Source organism: Penicillium arizonense, assembly GCF_001773325.1.
Source record: "Penicillium arizonense strain CBS 141311 chromosome Unknown PENARI_contig016, whole genome shotgun sequence".
NCBI classification, from domain to species: domain Eukaryota; kingdom Fungi; phylum Ascomycota; class Eurotiomycetes; order Eurotiales; family Aspergillaceae; genus Penicillium; species Penicillium arizonense.
Window position 1 is genome coordinate 448,633 of NW_019173293.1, and position 18,920 is coordinate 467,552.

Sequence of the window (18,920 nt, forward strand, 5' to 3'; positions counted from 1 at the left end):
CAAAACATTTGTGTCGGCAGTTGAATCCACTCCTTCGGAATGCTCCATAGATCCATTCTGTTCAGCAACAGTACAACTCCACCGAGCACTGGCAATTCCATCTCTCGGTTTGTGCAGTATGCCCCTTCTCTACTGTAGCTTTTCTTCTGCGGTGATGGTAGGAGTCAAGGTTTTGTCCCTACGTCACGAGGCGTGCCTACACCTGGCTTATGGAACTGAAGCTTGGCCTTACCGAGACAATGAAGTGGGTCGTCGACCCGCACGAACCAAGAGAAGAGGGGTTGCGGAAGATGAGGTTGGAGACGCCGGCTTATGAGCATAGTGTATCAACACAATGACTGCTACAAAGAGGTTTGCTGATCTGTATGTGGTGTCACTTGGGAAGTATCTGCATGGCATTGATACGATATCCCACGCCTCAACGCGAGCATGTAGTTTCTTGTAGTTTCCCTGTCTACTTTTGCCTCTCTTTCTCGCTCCTTTCTGCCCATTTCCAGCGCTAAACAAGGCAGTATTTTAACGAGATTAAGAGGGTAGAGTGATTCATTCTGATCTCTCAACAAGGATGAGGCCAAACTGTTGCCAAATAGTCCCAAGTCTCTTGCTGCCCCTGAGGTAAGTTGACAAAGGTTATACCCGCCTCTTCACACCTTGTGGAAATCAGGCTCAACCTGCATCGTGCTGCTTCGAGAGGCTTTTGGCATTCAAGACCCAATGAAGTGAGGTTTGGCAGGCAGCGCGATTCTAACAAAGCTTCAACTTCATCGATAGCCAATTTGGTCACCCCAGAATCACATTGGCATAGATACAAAGATTCCAAAGATGGTGGCAGCAAGGATACAAGGTCGCGATTTGTCGCAGATTCTTCGTTAAAGTCAACCAGCATCGCAAAAGGAATGTGCAACATCTTCAGCACGCAAAAGTCCGCAAAAGACCCAATCCACCCTTCGTCGAGATCTGGATCAGTTTCTTCATCCGTCCGGAGCCAAAACTTCTCCAACGTTGTCTTGTGGTATGAAAGGGATTCTCGAAGACGATGAGAGTGAATCGACCACTCACTGACGATCGGCCCGCCAATTTCAAGACGGAATGACTTCAGCGCGATGCAGGACTGTATCCAGACGCAGAATCCATATTCTGTGTTACTCATATCGAGGTCGATTTCCTCGATTCCGGAGCAGGGCAGGATGCGAGTCCCAGGGACGTGATCGTGATCACGGTCGGCGATCATTCTTCCACTCAATTTGCGCATGGCCGGGAACTTGAAAAATGGGTCCATCCATGATGCCTCAGCGCTGTTTTCCGTGTCGCAATGTTCTGCGAATACTTCTTTGAGATGTGGAAACAAACGGCCGCCGTCTTCAGCGGCTTTGGAGAACATCGTTCTGACTCTCCTTGCCTCGTATGGCCAGGTGATTTTGATGCCTCTCAGGTTGGTGAGTTGTGGAATGAGAATAGCTAGCCAGGCATCGGAGTATCCATCCCTCAGGGCTTGGATCCGGTACTCTCTCTCTTCCGCGGAGCTGGGGATGTGACAATCAGCATTTTCTATCAGGTTGGCGTCGTATCCATCATATTTATCATATTCAAATAGAATATCGGGGTCTTCCTTCCATGACTGGTCATCCCAACTGTCCAAATCCAGGTAATGAACCGCTTTTGCTAATGTTGGATTTCGCAGAATCGTACTCACCAATGGAATCACGGCTCGAATGCTAGTATCGCAGTTGCAAATACGCACTCGAGAGTAGAGAACTGGCAGTAGCGTATAGTACATTTGCCGAGAGCTGGAAATCAGGTGTAGGCGGTCACTCTGTGAATCTAGCTGCTCGGCGATAAAGCGGAGGATTTCATTTGGGAGCTGGCTAAGTGTAGCCATGGCAAATCTGCGTCGGATGGATGCAAAATCAGTTTTTGTGTTTAGGAGGAGAGAGAGGGAGAGAAGAGGATACTGATTCTCTGTAGAGGAGCAGCAGGCCAAATAGTCCTTTGGACTAGTAAGGGCAAGCAAATAATGTCGGCGCGAAAATACGATAAAAATACGATTACTAAAGATTATTAGTGTCATTGGCAGTTTTAGTCTAGCGGTATTTTGTTTTGACAAGCGAAGCAGCCCTAATGTATTAACAATGCTTCTGGTACGGTACGTTTTACACTTTGTGCCTTCTTGAAATTAAAGTGAACCTATACGCCTAAAGGCAACCCCTCCCCTGACTGTCCCTTAAAGCCACCTTTTACCTACCCTTCTACTACCCTCGTCCTTATACCTTTACTTATTACGTCTAACTAGTATAATTACCTAGGTAAAGAGAATTAGGTCATAATGGAGTTACGAATAATCTCTTTCTAAATTCCTACCTCTTAAGACGTAGAGAAGTACTGCAGGAGGGGAATATAGATACCTCCAGGCGGGCTGGCTCACTTCAATTCTAATGAGGCATGAAATACCTTTACCGTGGACACTAATAAAACAAATACTACGCTTGCCCAAGATCATAAGGGGTTTCCATATAACCTGTGCATGGAATTTCAAAGCATCTTAATACACATTACACTTATGTACAGGGGAGATGTGATTATGGATAGAATAGGAAGGGGTAATCAATAGGTACAAAACACTTTGAAAGTAATTAACACATTAGTCCAGATGAGCCTGAAAACAACATCCATAAATCATCATCCCTACATTTACCCAGAACAGGTGTCTATGTAGGTTCCATTTGGCAGTAAATCCTGGTTTGTCCACCCAGAGTCGCCGCCTCATCCGGGAATCAACCACGGGACGCCCTCTACAAAACGCCTCCACATGATACACATCAAGTCCCAGGATACGGAGTGACATTATTAGGCATGGGCTCTGTCTTTGATCGGCCAAAGATCGATAGCCGAGATTTCGACCGGTTGGGAACAGGCCCTGGTCGGACAGCTTCTTCACTTTCATTCTCGGGTTCAGTGGGGGCAGCAGAGGGAGTAGCCCTGGCCTCCTCTACCCTTCTCACACCGTCACGTATCTCTTCGGAAGAGGCACCCTGGGGCGCTGTGGTTGTCAATGTCTCAGTGGCACGGATTCTTTCTGCGGAGGCGTCTTCATTGAGCTTGTTAATTTCTTCTTCGGTCACGAGACGCTCGTTCTCGAGACGAACTTCCCGTCCGCGCTTATGGCAGTACCATAGAACGAACAGGAGAACTAAGAGGTAAGAGAGTTAGCATCTGTATTTGGTGGTTTAGCAGAATACTATACTTACTGAACAATGCCAGTGACCAGAGCACATTCATACCCATCACGGCAGGGAATCGAGCTCGCAAAAATGCCATGATCGATCGCAGCATACCAACAAGGGCAGCAGGCTTCGACACAAGCTCCTTCAGACTTGGCACGTTGATGCCCATCTTCTCTGCAGCGGCAGCTGCCTTGCCCACGTTCTCCATGCTGACACCGCTCTTCCCAGCTCGTTCAGCGGCAACAGCCAGCATCTCCGGGGCCAGAGTCTCGGTCCAACGTTCAGGAAGCTTTTCGATAAGCTTTTGCATGGGCCCAGGTAGCTTTGTATAGGTATCTTGTAGTTGACGATTCCCGTTGGTCAAGAGCATCTCCAAGTCATGGTAGGCAGTCGGCACTCCATTGATCAAGTCCTTGAAAATAAGCTTGAATTTGCGTAAAAGCTCCTGTGTCTCGTCGCTGATGGAGAATACGCGGTTGTTGTCTGCGGCTAGGTTCAACCGCTCGAGAATGTCCGTCATGTCTTCTGCATCCTTGTCCTTCTCTGCACTTTGTCCGTTGTTCGAGGTATCCGAGGTCGCGGGAGGAGTTGAGGTTTCTATCTGTGCCTTGGTTGACTCGTTGACATCTTTGTCCTGTGTATGGGAGGCCAGATGTTAGCTTATGCCACACTGGGCACAATAATTCCAGATGACGAACTGACCTTCTTCTCCGTATTCTTCTTCCAGAACATAGCGCTCCATCGCTTTTTCTTCTGGGGTACTTTGGTGGTTTCAGTCTTCGGTGTATCCGATCTCGTCAAAGCCGGTTGAGACCCCTTCCGCTCACGCCTTTCCTCCTCCCCAAGCTCCTTTCCAAACTCCTCTACGGGTGACGTTGGTAGAGGGACATTCACAGCATCCTCACTTGTCGCTGCTTGCTGTGAAGCCTCAGCAGGAGCTTCGGTCAGAGTTTGCTCCTTGGGCTCCGTTGCAATCGGCACAGTTTCCTCTTCGGCGGTTAATCCACGCAGATAGGCTTCATCTTCGGGCGAGAGGACAGGCTTGGGCGCACTGGTCATCTGCGAGGAACGACGGCGGTTCTTGATCTGATTGAAATACTCCATGGTGCGTTGGTGAGATTACCCAGGTGGCAGGGGCAGCAATGAAGGTTTTAATTTCTGGGCTTTGCGGTAGGCCCAAAAGAAGCGGGCGCGTGCTGCAGGCAAGGGGACGCGCGCGCTATGTCTTTTGGTGATAGATCAACTTCGACAGCGCCTAGGCCAGATATTTGGAGAAAATAGTCGACGAGTTAGAGGCGTGAAAAGTCAAGTCAGCATTGTTTTGTTTTCTCGTGTGAGCTCTCCTCGTGATGATATCACCGGTGGCTCTGGTCCCCGCAGGTCCCACCCCTGCGCCACTGCATCATCGCACCGCCACATCTAAGTCAAAGCTTGAATAGTTCCAAGGATCTGGATACTGAACCATGTCTGTATTTTAACCTCAGGCTTGAGTTCTATCTAGCATAGATTGCTGAATATCTAATCATGTCTCTGTTCTAACCTCAAGCAAGACTTTTATCTAGCACATTTAACTTAATATATAATCCGCAGTTTGCCATTCTTTGGCTGATTATTTATTGGACTCACACGGAAACCAAGGATGCACAAGTGACAGGTATTAAGAGAAACAATGCGAAGCCAAGTGACTCCAAAACCTATGCCACAGCCGAAGTACGTCTCCGAAACTTGGATGGTCACAAAGATTGGGCATGCCCTTGAAACTTACGTGGACGTGTCTACTCTCCACCTAGCTAGCAACGAGCATTACACTCAGGATATCTCGGTTTCAGTTCTCCCGTTTCTTCTAAGATATAATACATGCAAAGAGAACTTCATGCAATTAGGGCAACATTGGCCGAAGGGATGTAGTGCTAAGGCCGTAAAGGGTCCACCCGGAAGTCCCATTCCAAGAACTCCTGAATAAACATGTTTACATTTATTGAGTATCAAGCTCATGCAGGACCCATACATATCATTGCAGCTAGAGAGCTATACGTCAAGTGAGTGTTCGATTGCAGTCCAATATAGACAATGTACAATTTGTGGGACTTTTGGCACGAGGTTCAAAGTTGGATGTCATTCACCAGTCGAGGGGTCAAACTCGCACTGACCATTGGGTAACATTGAATCGAAGTTGCGATCATGGTGCTTCCGGGATCTGTGTTCAATGTCCGACTTCCGGTATTTCCCCGCATGGCTAAATCGGCATATGGTATGCATACCGCATTACGGGGATACCCGTTGGCAAGAATATAACTGGGAGATCTTCCAGGCGCTGGACACCCATCGCTCTGCCGCTGTACCGTACGCTGAGATCTCCGATGTGAATGCTCCTGGAGGTGGGGAATTGGTCAATCTGGTTTCGAGGTGAGACTTTTGCCAACAAGGAAACTACTTCGCAGTTTCTTTCGAGTTTCTTTGATTTGGTGACTTGCTTACCTATACCACTTTTTTTTAGCTTCTATTTCGTCGAGGTGCTCAAGTACCTGTATCTTTCATTCACCGAGACGGGTGTTCTTAGTTTGGATGAGTGGGTGTCCAACACCGAGAGTCACCCCTATCTCATTCAAAGCAAGTACGCATCCTCTTAGGCCATCTAAGGAGACTCTTACCTAAGGCAATGGATCCTGGGCAATCTGTCCGTTACATAGACCTAGCTACCTTCAAAGACGTGGGGATAGCTGTATCCTAAGCATCCATACAATGACCGTACATCAAAAAGGAATTCGAGGGTGCGAGATTTGATATCCAATCCCCACATGATATGACGCACTATAAGCCCGTAATCTTCCGTTAGATCAATATCTTTCTCGCTAACGCACTACTGTCGAGATTGTGCAGTAGTTTAGGAATCTGTATCCCGAGGAGACGATATCCCCAGTGCCTCCTATATAATGGCCAGCCGAGGCTCGGGTTCAAAGTAAGATTAAAGATTAGCGGTGGTTTTGTCGAGCGGAGGTTATCGGCAATGAAGATTCAGAGGAGGTATATGCCGACTGACGGGACGAGCAATGCTAGCGAGGTCGCGTAGAACCGGAGCCCAATGCCCACCGAAATTATCACGGAGCTATATAGTAATTAACGTAACCGACTCAGATGATTAAGTTTGCGGATAGCGAAGAGGATGCCCGAATCTCTGTCTTGGCAATAGGTACATGCGAGATGAGAAGGAGTGATAGAGCGATATGCCAAGACTATAATCCAAACATCAGTGGAGAATATGTATGTTAATGGAATAAGTAGTATCAGTTGCGCTGCAATCGTGGATAACATTATAAATTCGGTGCGATGGACATGCTGTGTTCAAACAAAGATGGGTGTTCCTGCAGTCAATGTATGTACAAGTCCCTTCACAATTATTCTGAGGCCGGAACAAGCATCTGGGCAAAGTACCAAAAAGGCTGGTCAAAGCTCTGCATTCCCAAGACGCATTGCTCAGCTATTGTGGTTTAGTCTTCCCCGCATCTTCAATGGAATGAAGACGAGCGCCACCTGCGGACACGCTGAAGTATCTTCAACCAACGGTAGCCACGCATAGCGTTGTCTAATCCTGCAACAGCCTCGGTATATAGAACACAATGAGGGAAAAAACATACCCACCTCTGCCCTCGCCTAGTTCTAGCATTGTGGATGGTCGATAGATATGCAGGGACTAGAACCACATTGACACGGAGGCACGGTCAAGAGATCATCTGCACCTCACAGGCACAATGTGTAATCAGCCACCAAACCCCGCAAATTGGCAACACTAGCTTGCTGTGGTCTCTATTCTCTCCTATTTCCTTTGCTGAGAGGTCGGGGTGGAGAATGGTAGACATCCACACAGAAAGACTGTCTTGGGCTATAAGAATTTTTTCCCTTGAATATGTAGTTAATGGATTATTCGGTAGTTTTCACATTGTTTCTGTTATCAAAACATGGAATATGAAATGTGCAACGCTTAGAGATAATTACACTCCCCTTTCCCAGGTCCAGGTGACCTGTCGTCACTGGGCTCTATGCAAGACCCGTATTTTAATAAAGATGCCTGCAGATTGCAATCTATCTAGTTTCATAAATGGAACATTTCGTGGCAGCAAAGCCCCTCCTGATGAAAGCCTCGGTCCTCAACTGCCGAACCCTCAACTACCGATTGGTGTTCATCAAGAACCTCACACTTTCATTAGATATATGCAGACCAGACCTTTCCGGAAAATCTCTTCTCCCTTGGGTCAAAGTGAGGTTTCATCTATGTCGAGTCGGGTTCAAGCCCCATTCGTCGTTTCAAGGTCTCGCAGATCTAGCGTGACAAAATCATGAATGAAATTCGTCCAACGTGATCTATCAACTTGTTAATTAGATTAATACCGAAATTGAGCTAGGAACACCACACGATAACCCGCAGATGGAGTGTATATTGATTGGAAGACAGAACAAAACGTGCCATTCTGATCTCCCAAAAATGGGTCGGCTGAACTTCGGATGCCTGAAATCTAGTATCAATCTATCTAACATTCTAGATGGAATGTTGGCAACTGTGGAGTCTAGGAATTTCCAATGCCCGAGTTGATCACCTGTCCAAGCTTTGATATGTCGTTAACCGACCGAGGCTGTTTCGAGACCGATGACTCGTTTTTGAGGCAGATCCATCAACCCCACACCGTTAGTCTGCACGAACCGGTGATTTAGGCTCAACTTTCGACCCGGATTAGGATAGGTCGTCCGAAGCCTTGAAAGTTGGTAGCCACGTTTGCTCAACCGATCATCCTTCAGTTTCTATTTTGTACATCGCACGTCAGACATAGCAACTATTAGAGCATTGATTTGCTACCAATTTCAGACAAATGTGACTTCTTTTGCGAATATGAATGAACACGATTGCTTCAAATAATGTGTTTTCAGCGTCCTGATTTTTCATTCCTTCCGTCTCCACCCGGCCAAGGGCTCAAGTGCTAGAACGGAAATTTCCCCGAAGGTAGGTGTGCATATTTACCATGCATCAGTTTGCTTTAGCCTAACAAACCCACTTCCTGTTTCAGTAAATCCCTTGGATCCAAGCCTCGTGTTCAGATATCGGCATGGAGCCCGGGATGGATGGGGCGCACAGATGATCAGAATGAACCATCGGAAGTGTACCAGAAGTATTTAAAGAGGACGAAGGCCAGGTGAAATATTCCTTCTCCAGCAGACAACATTCGACTGGCCCATCCAATTCCTCTTGTTCAACCAGTATTTTTAAATCAACTCTTTCTATCTTTCTATTCAAAATGTTCTTCGACGCCCGAACTGCTCTGGCTGGGATTGCCCTGATCTCCCACGTTGTCGCCGCGCCTCTGCTGGAAGGAAGAGCAAGCTTAGGTATAGTACCCTAATTGCATGTTTTTGTTCCTACGGAGGTCACTCACCTTAATTGAAGACACATCTTTTTGGACTCCCCTTCATCGCGCAGCCCAGCTTTCCTCTGCTGCGTACACTGGCTGCACCGGCAAAGCTTTCGATATCACTGTCACAAAGTCAATTTATGATACCTTGACCGACACCCAGGCAAGAAATACTGTATGATTTTCAACCAGAACGAGCCTGACTTGACTAGGGATTTGTTGGGTACTCGTCAGAGAAGAAGACCATTGCTGTCGTCATGAGGGGCTCAACTACTTGTGAGACTCATCCTGATTCCATATAACACAGAAATTTTATTGCTAACCCCTGCAGTGACTGACATTATGAACGACGTCAGCACCACCCTCGTCACTCCATCTCTCTCTGGTGTTAACTTCCCCTCGGGGGTGAAGATCATGAGCGGTATCAACCGCCCTTGGAGTGCTGTCCACGACGGAATCATTTCCGAAGTAAAGACTCTTATCGCAAAGTACCCAGACTACACCTTGGAGGCGACTGGACACTCTCTTGGTGGCTCTCTGACGTACATTTCTCACGTGGCGCTGGCCCAGAACTTCCCCGAGAAGCAACTCACCAGCTATGCTATGGCTGCTTTTCCCATTGGTAACGAGGCCTGGGCCAACTTTGTAGGCTCGCAAGCTAAGGGTACTCTCTACCGTGGAAACAACATCGGTGACGGTGTTCCTGTAAGTTGTTCGAATTGTGATGCTCCAGACATCTACTAACGATACATCTAGAACATGTATGTCAACATTCCTTACAGCTTCAAACACTACGGAACCGTAAGTAGTCTCATTTTATTTCAATGCTTTTCCTGGGTATGCACGCAGTCACTTATCACAGCTCAATTTTCACAGGAAATCTACAGCTCTGGATTCCAGGCCACCACTCTCAAGTGCTCTGGGCAGCGCGACCTTTCTTGCTCTGCTGGAAATGGCATGTACGGTGTCACTGCCGGTCACTTCCAGAGCTTTGGTATTACCCTGGGTGCTGCTGGCTGTGGCTCCCTCCTGTGAGTTCCCAAACGTCTACTATGGAAGGCTTTTCCAGCCCCGGACGAAAAGGATATTTGGATTGTGGTTATACCAACAGTTAGCCAAGCCTGTTACTTTCCCCTCGCCGGCGATGGAAAAGTGGACTGCGTTTTGGTTTTCTGGTTTCCACTTGCTGCTGGCCATTCAACATGACTAGCATCACGAAATGTATTACTGTTTCAGTTACTAGTCAATGATCATTGTTATTGCTATCCCCCACCTATCTGTCAGCACATAAATATACTTGTCGTTAACGCGACATGGATTTCTCGTGATTTGCTTATCACTATTGGCCTCCAAGGAGCCAATATGACGTGAGCATTTAGCGCCGACATGCAAGTTGCAGCCACACATCTATCTGAGCCTCACAAGGCAGGTGACTTCGTGCCTAGTCCCATTTGATATCACCTGACCCCCGCATTTAAACCCCCTCTTCGTTCTCCCTTCCTCTTCTTCCTTCCACGCCTGCCAGAGTCGGTAAATATCCGCAAAGAGAATATCGTTAGAATTCTCGATTGCAAAGTTATCCCGGAACTGTGTCTTCCTCGTCTTTTAACTAAGTTTCGGAGGGACCTTTTCTGTGGAGAGCTTCCGAGACTCACATGCTACGTGTGCATGATAAGCAGCGTCACTCACTCCTTTATTCGACCAACTAATATCATTCTTTCTGATTATTATAGGTTCTTGCAGTCGCTCTTGGAGATTCTGCTTCATGATCTTTCGGCACTAGGTTCCCTTTTTGCCGTTATGTTCAAGCGCCCTTTCGCATCTAAGAACCGGGCGGGAAAGAACGCCAAGGTTGCTAAGAAAAGACACGAAGAGCAGGCGAAGGAGAAGGCGCATCAAAAGATGGACAGTCTCTCGATGGGAAGGTTAGTTATTATACGGTTCAGGCTTCGCGCCCAATAACAATAAGAATGCGGATTGTTGACATTGATTTGATAGTCCGCTGACCAGCCCCATCGTTACGATGATTGTGGGCGAGGATCATCGTCTCTTCGCCGCCCATGAGGATATTCTATCCGTGTCGCCATTTTTCAGTGCCGCCCTCAAGGAGCAGTTTCTGAAAGATGGTGCTAAGGAACTGACTTTGCCCGATGAGTGAGAATCGATCCCACCATGATTTTGGTTACAAATACTTATTATCAAAATAGAGAACCTGAAATCCTGTCATGCATTCTCGAGTTCCTGTACAAGGGCGACTATTTCCCCCGCTTGCTCCACGGTAAGCGTCGCCACTCTTGGTCCCTCGAGAACGCCCAGGATGTCAACGAAACTGGTGGCCGCGGCTCGAGCGAGGCAACCTTCTTCCACCCTGGAGTGGGAGATATCATCCTCCGTGACACCGTGGTGTACTGCACCGCCGAGAAATACGGCCTGGAAGAGCTCAAGCGCATTGCTCTCCGAAAGCAGGGCCTCCAGAGTGGAATCCCAGCCGATGTGGTATTGAGATCTGCTCGATATGCATATGATAACACCCCGGAGACTGATTCTCGACTGCGCGCTCATTATCTGGCTCTCATCATCCGCACCCGCAAGACCTTCAAGAGCAGCGGAACTTTGCAGATGGAGATGGAGAAAGGTGGCAAGTTATTTTTCGATTTGTTTGTGGCGATGTGCAACCACATGGACGACCTCTCGGAATTGCGGTACGATCCACCTTCTCTCTCGTTCTAGAACCCTTCCTTTACTGCTAACATCTCCTCCAACACTGAGCCATGAGTGCTTACACTCCCGCCTACTAGCACCAAGCGATCGCCGAGATTTTTCTAGGCGGTAGTCACATTTCCTTTGTATCAGATCGTGCCAATTGGAAATTGAAATTGAAATTGAACACGGGAGGCGTACGTTTTTTACCAACCAAATTGGCACCTTGGCAACGAATCTGAACTACTGGTCTGCGTTCTTGCTTTAACAGCAGATTGACCTTCACTTCTTTCGAGGTTGGCCGCCCTTTGGTTTGAAGAACCAACCCTATTCATTTTTAATTGGATCCCTGGCGTACGGTAACCTGCGTTGGACCACTCCACACTCCTTGACTTTGGCCGTGTTTTGGCCCCATTTTTGACAATCTCTGCTTGTTCTGCTGCGTTGATGTATTGTTGCATTTGTTTTCATGTATTCAATCCCTGAGGCAGCGGCATCATCCCCACTGCATTATCAGGTCTTGGATCACACGTCGATATGGTGATTGAGAAACAGAAATCGAGAAATACGGCCACCTCACACATGCTCCACGTAGAATTGTAACACTAAACCAGCCATAGACCATCAAAACCATTTTCTCTTTGGCATTTTCGTGCCGTCTCTTTTTCAATCGTCCATGTTGTTGATTCAATGGATTCAGGTCAAGCTGTGCTCAGTGACCTGATGTCAACGCACCTTGCTGTCATTTACCGTCAGCTACCTGGATCCCCTTCCGTAGTTCCTGTTTCTCAAATTCCGGTTCCAGCCTCGAAGGGCAAAGCAAGCTGATACTTTCGTACAAACACAGCTCTGGTCACATGAAAGTTGTTGTTCCAGTTTTGCTCCGATATTTGCAATTGGCAAGACCGAGACAAGATAAAAGGCAAGAAGCAGAAGACCAAAGATGCCCACGAATTTCCCTCGAAGCTCTCTTTTGTGATGCGTGATCAAGCTTCCTCGAAAACGCTTCAAATACGAAAGCTCACGGTCATCTCGGCCATCTTCCTTCCGAAAGTATTCCATTCACGAAAGCGAAGACTCGCTACACTTCGTCGGCATATTTAATCCCCTTCATCTTGCTTCTTCCTGCTTTCAGCTTCTTCCAACTTTCATTCTTCTTCCAACTTGCGTCTTCTCGTCCCGCTTCCTTCTTCTCCATTCTTCAACTATCATTGCTGCTTATTCGCTGACCAAGAAAACATCCATCCATCCTTTAAAGGCGGCAATTCAGACCATCTCCTTCGTTGTCTGACCGAAAAAAAAAGAGAAGTTCCATTACTTCCGGCTCAAGCTTGATTTTGGAGTTATCATACTCGAAATTGCGAGTATTGCATATCGCTCTTACACGCATTACGGGCTATTTGCTATCCTCCGTTATTCTCTGGTGTGCATCGCTCGTATTCTCCCTTACTTGTCTCGCCTTGGTTGCTTCGCTTACTATCTGCACTTTCGCACTTTGCTTCCATTCTGACGCAGCTAATGAGTCTGCGGGTTTCTTCAAGATCGAAATTCCTCTGCGTCTAAGACGAAACAAGAGAAGCTTCTACAAGCCTCGGTATTCTCGCTTTTCCTCTCGCGTACGCTCACTTATTTCTCGCCGTCACTTCAATTCCCAACCCTTAGTTCTTCTCTATCATTCCTATGCCCCTTTGAAGCCAATGTTCTCCCTTCCTAATGCGCTTCTATTTAACACTTTTTTACAGGTTCTCGCCTTCCACCTTCTGTTTTCTAAAGCCTCCTTCCGGTCATATCCTATGGTAGGTTTGAATCTCGAATATCCCAAAACAACGATCAACACTGCCGTGTCGTTCAGCCCCAATCTTTGGTCTTCTTTTAGGGCCATATCTGAAAGGTTCTCGGTGACATCCTCGAATACCTAACTTACGGGCCGTATTCGAGATCTCTTTTTGCACCCTTATCAAACCCAGGAGATTCAGCAATCTCTTTTTTCCACTACTCTCTGGTCTGATATGATTTCAAGGAGAGGCGCTCTATCCTTGGTCTCCGAATTGAAAAGCCTGGGCTAGCTTCTAACTTATATTACTAGATCGCTGGTTCTCAAAATGGCAAAATTCCCAGTCCTGAGCCAAGGGCTTAAACACCTACCGGAACCCCGGCAGCTTCAACCGGGCGAGATTGTCATCACTCGCTTCAAGAATTCAATGCGTAAGTACAGAACCGACCTCTGGGTTGGGGTCGTGATTCCTCAAACATTCGGTCCTTCTCGTCACTTGAACCGGCGGCCCACCACTGCGCAGCCTACAGACGGCCCTTGGACAACACACCTAAAGGATCGCATGTACCCTCTTTACCTTCCCGGTATCAATATGTAGTGAGTTCGGCCCTCTTTTTTTGTGCCCAAAAAAAGACCCTTCAAGTTTCTCTTTTTTCATTCAACTAAATGAGCGTTAACAATGGTTATAGTCGCTACTCCGGACTTCAAGACATCTTTATCTTAAATGACAAGACTCCGAATGTCTTCAAGCGCGCCAAGCGAGAGCTGGAAGCAAAGGTCTGGGACGACCTTATGCGAATAATCGGGTTTGCGCCTGCCCTGGACTGGTGGCTTGATATGGCTCAACAAGAGGCGGGAAGCAAGGGAAAGCGAGGCCGTGAAATGCGCATTGTGCTCCCGAGTGGCTCTGAGCACTACCTCGATGATGACGACGCCGATGTTGATGAACATGCGGAAGACCAGGATGGGGGCGAGGCTGAGTCTAATGGATCCGCAGATGACTATCTCCCTGACAAGCCAGCCACATCACCCTCACACACTGTGGAACCTGATAAAGCAGATGCGCCCACTTCATCCAAGGCCCAAGGCACTAATGAGGCTTCTGCGTCTGATAATACCAGACCTGCTAGGTTTTCCAATGCCTTGGGTTTTTTCTACGATGGCCGTGAATCTTTTGCCTTCAACGACAGGCCCTGCACTCCAGGCCAAGGAAGCTCTGTCGTCAGTCTCAGGGCTGGTCCTGCAACTCGAGACTCAGGCTCTCATCCATTTCAACAAGCTCAATGGATGACTCGTGGCAACTTTCCATCCTTCGATTCGAAGCCGCCTATCGGGATCGGTGGGGTTTCAACCAAAGAGGAGGATATACATAGGTTTGTTTGAGAACTCGGTGTGGCGACCAAGAACCTCTTTACTTACTATTTTATTCAAGCGCGAGTGATGACCCGGCAAAGGGCGACAAAACCTTCGACATGTCAGTACGCGAGGCATTTCAACAAATATTCCTCAACACTGATGAATCCACCTTGCTTCTGAACGCATTTCGGGACATCGTCACAGTTCAGCATCAGATCGAGTTTGACAAGATCCAATCGTTCTTGACCGAGGGAGAATTCTCCCCAAGGCTCATTCAGCTGCATAAACCCCAGTCATTTGCGCCAATGTCAGTAACTCCACACCAGATCGGTGACCAATCCTGTATTGGCCGGACGTATCACCTGGAAGGAATCAGCGACACCAATGACCTCGAGGCAGCGATTCTCAGTCTAGGAAATCTGTACCGACAGGCTCGGTGTTTCGAACTGGCAGATCTAATAGACCTGATCACTTTCAAGCTCCAGGTTGCGTGGAATTCGTATCCAGCTCTGTTTCATCTCAAGCCCCTACTCAAGATCACCAGTCTCATTTTCCCCGACGATCACTACGACGAGAATACTCATGATGTCCTTCAGCATTGGATGTTGCACTTCTTTGCTGAGACTTATGACTTGTTCAACTACGACTGCTCCGATATGTTCTGGTCGGTAATGCGCGCAAAGTCTGGACTCCTAGATGCCGTGATCATGGTGCGATCTGGGCTGATCTCCGAGAATCCGAAGCTGTATTCTGATCCGCAGGCCCTAATACGGAGCCGTGGGGTTGCAAAGTTGTGATCATGATCTGTTTTGAGATTGGATCTGTTACTAATGAGCGTGGGCAGAGACTCGATCTCAGATCTTAAGCGTCTTTTTTCATGTCTTTCTTTTCCTCTTTCGTGACTCCTTTTCTGGATGATTTTCTTGACTTTTCTTGCCTCAATGCTATTATTTACCACTGCGTGTATCTAATTTACGACATTGACATTCGTTATCGCTGAGTTGATCATTGCTGAAAAAGTTCAATGCATTGCTTCAACTTTTATTGTCGCTTTCCTAGCAGTTTTCACCCCGAAGTAGTGAAGCTTCACGTAGAAGGGGCTGCTATCATTTCGCGCTAGTCCCAATAACCTTTTTGGTTCATTGCTTCATGCACAATACTCAACCTAGCTGTGTTTATGGCAAATTTCGGCGATATTGAGACAGAAAATGTGTGTTTACCATGCCCGTTAAAGCGTATGATAGCCACCTTACTCGCATCATGTCCATGCAAATCACCTGTGTCGGCTACAAAGGCTGTCCCATCCAAATATCAGCTTGCATAAAAATGCAAGTCCTGACTACCGTAGCTCCCGTGCGGATAGCAGACTAGAGAATGGTAAAAGGTATACCATAAGAGTATTGGACATTGCTTTACCGTGGATTGATTTGCCAATTACTTCTTATAACTTAGTAGTCTTTCCAATGCTCTTGTCCACCCCCTCTTCGAATGCTATACTCCTTTTGAAATGTAGTTCAAGATAACTTGTACATGCACCAATATCGAATCCTAGAAACTAAGCCAAGATCTTAGAATACAGTGTAGTTAGAAGCTACAGGATTTACAGAAAGGACATTTTTTTTAAAAAAAAGGTTTCATTAGATATCTCGTAGGCTAATTCACAGGGAAAGATCCTAGATATCCATACCACCATGGATTCCTCTGCACAAAACACCGCGCACAAACCACCGCCATAAAGGGAGTATCACGACGCTTCAACGAGGATAAAAAAGAAGAAATTCAAGGAAAAGCAGAGGAAATTGCCAGGTGGAAACCAAGCGGAGATAGAAGCACAAATTAAAAAAAGACGAAAGATCTCATGAGAAAGAGCCGCTGCAAATTAGTACGCTCCGAAAGGAGTGTATCCTAGCAGTGAATAAAGCAGGGCATCGAAGTGGAAACGTGAGAGAACTTAGTTGCTGTCGTCAGCGGCAGATTCGGCGGCGGGCTCAGCGGTGTCAATTTGCTCCGTCTTATCGGCTGTTCCATTACCGTTCTGGGACTTCTTGGAAGGACGTCCACGCTTTGGCTTCTCGGTTTCATCGGCAGCTTCGTCCCTCTGGGCCTTCTTAGCGCGGCCACGCTTGGGCTTGTCGTTGTCTTCAGCAGCTCCGTTGTTCTTGGAGGCCGTGTTCTCTGGGGCCCTGTTGCGACGGCTACGCTTGGGCTCCTCGTCATCTGGTTGAGGGAATTCCTTAGGAGCGGCCTTGCGACGAGGAGGACGCTTCTTTGGCTCGGCTGCAGCAACGGGGTCCGTATCCTCGGCGTTCTCGGTGGTCTTAGGCTTGCGGCCACGCTTCGGCTTCTCCTCGACCTCGGATTGATCATCATCGTTAGTGTTCTTGGGCTTTGGGCCAGGCTTCTTGCGTCCAGCTGCAGGAGTAGCAGATGGGGTGGCGGCCTTAGCTTTGGGACCACCTTTCTTCTTGGCGGGCTTCTCCTCTCCGTCGGAATCAGCGTGGCCGCGCTTTTTGGCGGGAGACTCCTCTCCGGAGTCGGGGGCCTTGTTCTGTAATATTGTCAGTATATTGTGGCAATGTATGAAAAGAAGTTTCATAGACGAACCTTGGCCTCGGCCTTCTTGCCACGGACACGGAAGCCAGACTTGCCAGGGCGGTTGAGCTCAACATCCTGGATGTCGTACTGTCAGTGGTAGTCCATTGTGGGGATGCGATTGGAATCGATTGATTTCCTTACGCCCTTCCAGTCCTCGTCAGGAATGTGGCCAGTCTCGACGGCATTGCGGATTTTATCCTGAAGCTCCTCGCTCAGGTCCTCGAAGCCATCAAGCTGTTCAAAGTTGTATCCATCGGAGCCGTCAATCTTGAGGGACTCCTGCATGTTGGAAATCATTCTCGGAGTCAGGCAGCCCCTGAATCATGTTAATCTTTGTTCAATTCAATGAATCTTGCGCGATCCCATAGATCGAGCGAGGTATAAGAGGACGGAACAGGCAGAACTCACCAGTGACGCCACATCCAGGCTTGAATTTTCTCAGTATCGGTCCAGGTGCCGACACGGAATTCATTCTTTGGAATTTTGTCTCCGCTATCCTTGCATTCTTTGGTCTGGCAGCTAGCCCTGCCACTGCGGGCGAGCTCTGATCATAATGTTAGCTGTGATGTCATAAAACGGCCCCAGAAACAGTTCTTTAAGCGAAACGAGACGCGTAGACCAATGAGAAAAGAGAGAACACAATGAGCAGGATGACTTCATGGCATCTTGTTCTCTTGAGCAGGACTCAAGGACGCGAAGCTTCATACCCGTTTCACGCATGTTGCTGACACCCAAACAGCGCAGGGGACGCGAAAACGTGTTTCGCACAATGGAAATTCGCACAATGAAAATGAACACTAAGCGCGAGGAGTAACTCACCGAAGCGATAGGTAGGCATTGTAGCAATCGGAGGTGACGTTGGTGGGTGAAGAAAGAAAGTGGACGATGGTGAGATGGTCTGACTTATCGTACCTTATCCTGGCACCCATGTGCTGTATCACAGGGGACTGGACAAGAACGAGGTCAAAGTCGACCGGAGATCGAAATCGAACTTTGGCTCTTTTTTTCAATTTCGCAAAGCAATTGTTTTGACTGTTCTGCCTAAGAAAACAGATGATGAAGTCAGGCGGTGCGACACCGCGGAATGTAAACTGCGGCACAACCACACCCACTTGCGGCTAAGTCAGCGAGAGGTATCAACCACGCCAATTACGCATGGAAGTGACTTTTTGGTGATACAATTGGGAGAAAATAAAAAGAAGAAAGCGGCAAGCAAAGTAACGCCCTTTTATCTTCTGGTTTGTCTCAATATTCACCCTTTGGCAATAGGCTTCTTTTATCAATGCACTGTCTACAACCATGCTTCGCGTCCAAATTCATGCTTAAATGCTGTATAGAACTGTCTAAAAAAGCTGTTTATATCAACCTTTTTTAAGGTGAACTGACCTTACAATGAATTTGATCAGAAGGTGAAGGCTAGTGACTTCGAAGTGCCTAGCAAGGAATACTAAATGGCACCACCCCGAATCAGCCTCAAACACCCCCCAAGACGAAGCAGAGATGATATACTGTGACGGCTCAGAACTATCCAATTCAGTCTTGAATCCCTCTCGAGTCACTCGGACCCAGAGGTGTCTGCTCAGGACCCAATTGCACCTACAATTCAACGTTTGGAAACACATAACCGCAGGATGAGAGTATAGATGAGCCAACCTGTCAAAACCAAAGAATCAACCCGGAAACGGAAGCGATACAGTAGCGAATCGGCCAAGGAGAAAGATCCCCAAGTCTTCCGTTCAATTCAATCCTCTTTTCAACAACAAATTTAACTAGAAGACCTCGAAAGCGCCCCGAATAAATGCAGACTATATATCCGTGTAGCAATCCAAGGGCATGAAGATTAGTGAGATACTCGTCAGCTTTCTGTGGATTAGG

At 47.6% G+C, this 18,920-nt stretch overlaps 6 protein-coding genes across 6 annotated transcripts; 3 read left to right on the plus strand and 3 right to left on the minus strand.

Moving 5' to 3' along the window:
• Positions 1–556: 556 nt before the first annotated feature.
• PENARI_c016G04395 (uncharacterized protein) lies at positions 557–1,879 on the minus strand (the record flags this gene model as incomplete). The annotated part of the gene is made up of 1 exon (XM_022634028.1): positions 557–1,879. The coding sequence occupies one exon, from the start codon at positions 1,877–1,879 to the stop codon at positions 557–559; it is 1,323 nt and encodes a 440-aa protein (XP_022486174.1).
• Positions 1,880–2,816: 937 nt separating this feature from the next.
• PENARI_c016G10913 (uncharacterized protein) lies at positions 2,817–4,325 on the minus strand (the record flags this gene model as incomplete). The annotated part of the gene is made up of 3 exons (XM_022634175.1): positions 2,817–3,187; positions 3,246–3,855; positions 3,924–4,325. The coding sequence occupies 3 exons, from the start codon at positions 4,323–4,325 to the stop codon at positions 2,817–2,819; spliced, it is 1,383 nt and encodes a 460-aa protein (XP_022486066.1).
• Positions 4,326–5,427: 1,102 nt separating this feature from the next.
• On the plus strand, positions 5,428–5,851 carry PENARI_c016G00736 (uncharacterized protein; the record flags this gene model as incomplete). Its single annotated transcript, XM_022633949.1, has 2 exons — positions 5,428–5,627; positions 5,719–5,851. The coding sequence occupies 2 exons, from the start codon at positions 5,428–5,430 to the stop codon at positions 5,849–5,851; spliced, it is 333 nt and encodes a 110-aa protein (XP_022485951.1).
• A 2,655-nt stretch (positions 5,852–8,506) lies between these two features.
• On the plus strand, positions 8,507–11,350 carry PENARI_c016G03571 (uncharacterized protein; the record flags this gene model as incomplete). The annotated part of the gene is made up of 9 exons (XM_022634006.1): positions 8,507–8,597; positions 8,656–8,795; positions 8,833–8,896; positions 8,952–9,325; positions 9,377–9,421; positions 9,497–9,651; positions 10,354–10,545; positions 10,619–10,774; positions 10,828–11,350. The coding sequence occupies 9 exons, from the start codon at positions 8,507–8,509 to the stop codon at positions 11,348–11,350; spliced, it is 1,740 nt and encodes a 579-aa protein (XP_022485985.1).
• A 2,072-nt stretch (positions 11,351–13,422) lies between these two features.
• PENARI_c016G10528 (uncharacterized protein) lies at positions 13,423–15,247 on the plus strand (the record flags this gene model as incomplete). The annotated part of the gene is made up of 3 exons (XM_022634165.1): positions 13,423–13,691; positions 13,784–14,467; positions 14,527–15,247. 3 exons carry the CDS (start codon positions 13,423–13,425, stop codon positions 15,245–15,247), a joined length of 1,674 nt encoding a protein of 557 aa, XP_022486147.1.
• Positions 15,248–16,401: 1,154 nt separating this feature from the next.
• On the minus strand, positions 16,402–17,883 carry PENARI_c016G08442 (PARP-type zinc finger-containing protein; the record flags this gene model as incomplete). Its single annotated transcript, XM_022634127.1, has 5 exons — positions 16,402–16,998; positions 17,055–17,132; positions 17,187–17,361; positions 17,454–17,589; positions 17,865–17,883. 5 exons carry the CDS (start codon positions 17,881–17,883, stop codon positions 16,402–16,404), a joined length of 1,005 nt encoding a protein of 334 aa, XP_022486203.1.
• Positions 17,884–18,920: the final 1,037 nt, after the last annotated feature.